General features: G+C 60.5%; 1 protein-coding gene across 1 annotated transcript in view; it reads right to left on the bottom strand.

Moving 5' to 3' along the window:
- SEMA5A (semaphorin 5A) overlaps positions 1-2,119 on the bottom strand; it is a 110,528-nt gene that overhangs the window by 6,123 nt on the left and 102,286 nt on the right. Inside the window, exon 16 of the mRNA XM_045285291.1 lies at positions 1,360-1,585. Coding sequence (XP_045141226.1) covers positions 1,360-1,585 — 226 coding nt within the window. The remainder of the gene's footprint in view (positions 1-1,359; positions 1,586-2,119) is intronic.

The raw sequence follows: 2,119 nt of genomic DNA, 5'->3' as shown, positions 1-2,119 counted from the left end.
TGCTTCAAACTGGCTCATGTCTAGTGACCTCTCCCCACGCCCCAGAAGGTCTGGTGGAGCGGCGGCAAAGTGCTCAGTGGAGGTGTTCCTGTCATTGCCGGGGCCATCGAGTCGGCTCCACAGCCACCTCGTGCCCAAGAGAACAAAACACTGCCCGGTCCTCCACCGTCCTCGCAACGGCCCCTGTGCCTGAGTGCATTGCGGCAGCCACTGCGTCCATCCATCTCGTTGAGCGCCTTCCTCTCTCTCACCGCCCATCCACTCTACGGAGCACGACGTCCTGCTCCAGGGCCTGGTCCCTCCTGACAACCTGTCCAGTCTGTGAGGACATCTCACCATCCTCGCCTCTGGGAGCCCTCGGGCCTCACTTCTTCCAAGACCGACCGGCTTGTCCTTTGAGCAGTCCGTGGTACTGCCAACCTTCTCCCCCAGCATCACGATTGCAATGCACGGATGCTTGTTTGATTTTCTCTGTCCCGTGTCCAACTTTCCCATGCACACGATGCAGTGGGAAGTACTGTTGTCTGGGTCAGGCACACTTTCGTCTTTGAGGGGGCATCCTTGCTCTGCAACACTCTAAATGGGTCTGTGCAGCAGGGCTGACCTAATGCAGCACCTTTTCGATCTCTTGACTGCCGCTTCCATGAGCATCCTCGACAACCTCCACCTTATCTCCATCGATCACAGTGTTACCTGTCGGTGTCGGCGTGGGGACTTGGGTCTGCTTCACATCGAGAGGTCACGTAAACCTCTCTAGTCAGGTCTCAGCATCTTAGCGGGGCTGCGTGGAGGAAGGACAGCGGCTTGCTCCTTGGAGACAAGGATGGTGAGACTTTGTCTCGTGTACTTGGGACACGATGTTGGGAAAGACTAGCCTCTGAAGGACGCGTGCTTGGTAAACAAAGCAGAAGGTCAAGGAAAAACAAGGAAGCACCTCAAGGAGATGAACTGGCTGCGACACTGGGCTGGAAGGTACCAGGAGGGTGAGGCCCCTGCAGGGCCGGGCTGTGTTTCCTTCGGGGGCGGAACGGACTTGGTGGCATCTGGGGAGAAGACTTGCTGTCTGAGTGCTTCACCCTCCATCCCGACATCTTCCTTCAGAGCCACCCCTAGGCCCAAGACCCTCTCGGCTCTCAGTGGGCAGCTGAGAGCCATGGTCAGTGGCCAGCACGAGGACTTGAGGGACAGATGTAGGTAAGGCTGATGTATGAGCAGGAGGACAGCAAGTTCGCCCGGGCCACACTGGGTGCATGGCCCAGAGCAGCAACCCTCACATGGGCCACTCGGGGAGGGCGGGGACTCTGGGTCAGAGTGGCGACCGTGGCAGCGGTGACCAGCTGGTGGCGGCCACCCACTCACCATCTGTGGAGCAGCTGCTGGCCCCATCGCTGGAGCAGTACCGCATCTCGATGCGCTGCCGGCCCACGTCCAGCAGGCTCGGGTCAGGCAGGCGGGCCTTGCAGGTGTAGCGGAACCGCTGTTCGTAGTGGCCACCGTTGTCGGAGATGTTGACCGGCGTCCAGGGTGTCCAGGGCGTTGTCTTCTTCAGCTCTGGGCAGGCGTTGGTGTTGCAGGGCTGGTACTCCTGCAGGGGAACAGGGCAGCAGGTTGTGGTGGCCGGCCAGGGCTGTCCCCAGGAGGCTAGAGACCCCAGAGACAGCAGCGGCAGACTCAGGCCCTGATGTCCATCCCGAGACGGTAGCTCCCTGGCCACACAGGGGCTGAAGCCCAGGGGCAGCCTCCAGGAGGACATCCCTGGTCACACACAGAACAGAGAGGTCCCACTCACGTGAGGCACCTGGGGCAGGTGCAGGCGGGGAGCCTGGTGTCAAAGGTGGCAGGGGGCAGGGGGCTGTCTGCAGGGCACTGAGCCTCAGTGTGGGGAGAGCAGGCACTTTGGGCAGGTGGCAGTGGTGGTTGTGGCCCACCACAATGAAGGCCACCAGGTAGCGTCCAGGTTAAACTGGAGGCCAGAACAAGGGGGAAAGCTGCTGGCATATGATTGAGTCCATGCCAGGGCCATGTTAGATAAAACAGACGTAAAGACAAAATAACCATTGGCCCAGGGTCAGGGCACCACGAGCTGCTCCCTGTCCCAGGGGTGACCCAGCCCTGGCCA

The sequence above is a fragment of the Echinops telfairi genome, unplaced genomic scaffold, assembly GCF_000313985.2.
Source record: "Echinops telfairi isolate 266 unplaced genomic scaffold, ASM31398v2 ScPeMD7_7469;HRSCAF=8507_1, whole genome shotgun sequence".
NCBI lineage: Eukaryota > Metazoa > Chordata > Mammalia > Afrosoricida > Tenrecidae > Echinops > Echinops telfairi.
The sequence above is the reverse complement of the archived record's forward strand: the minus strand, read 5'-3'. Positions and strand labels throughout refer to the sequence as shown.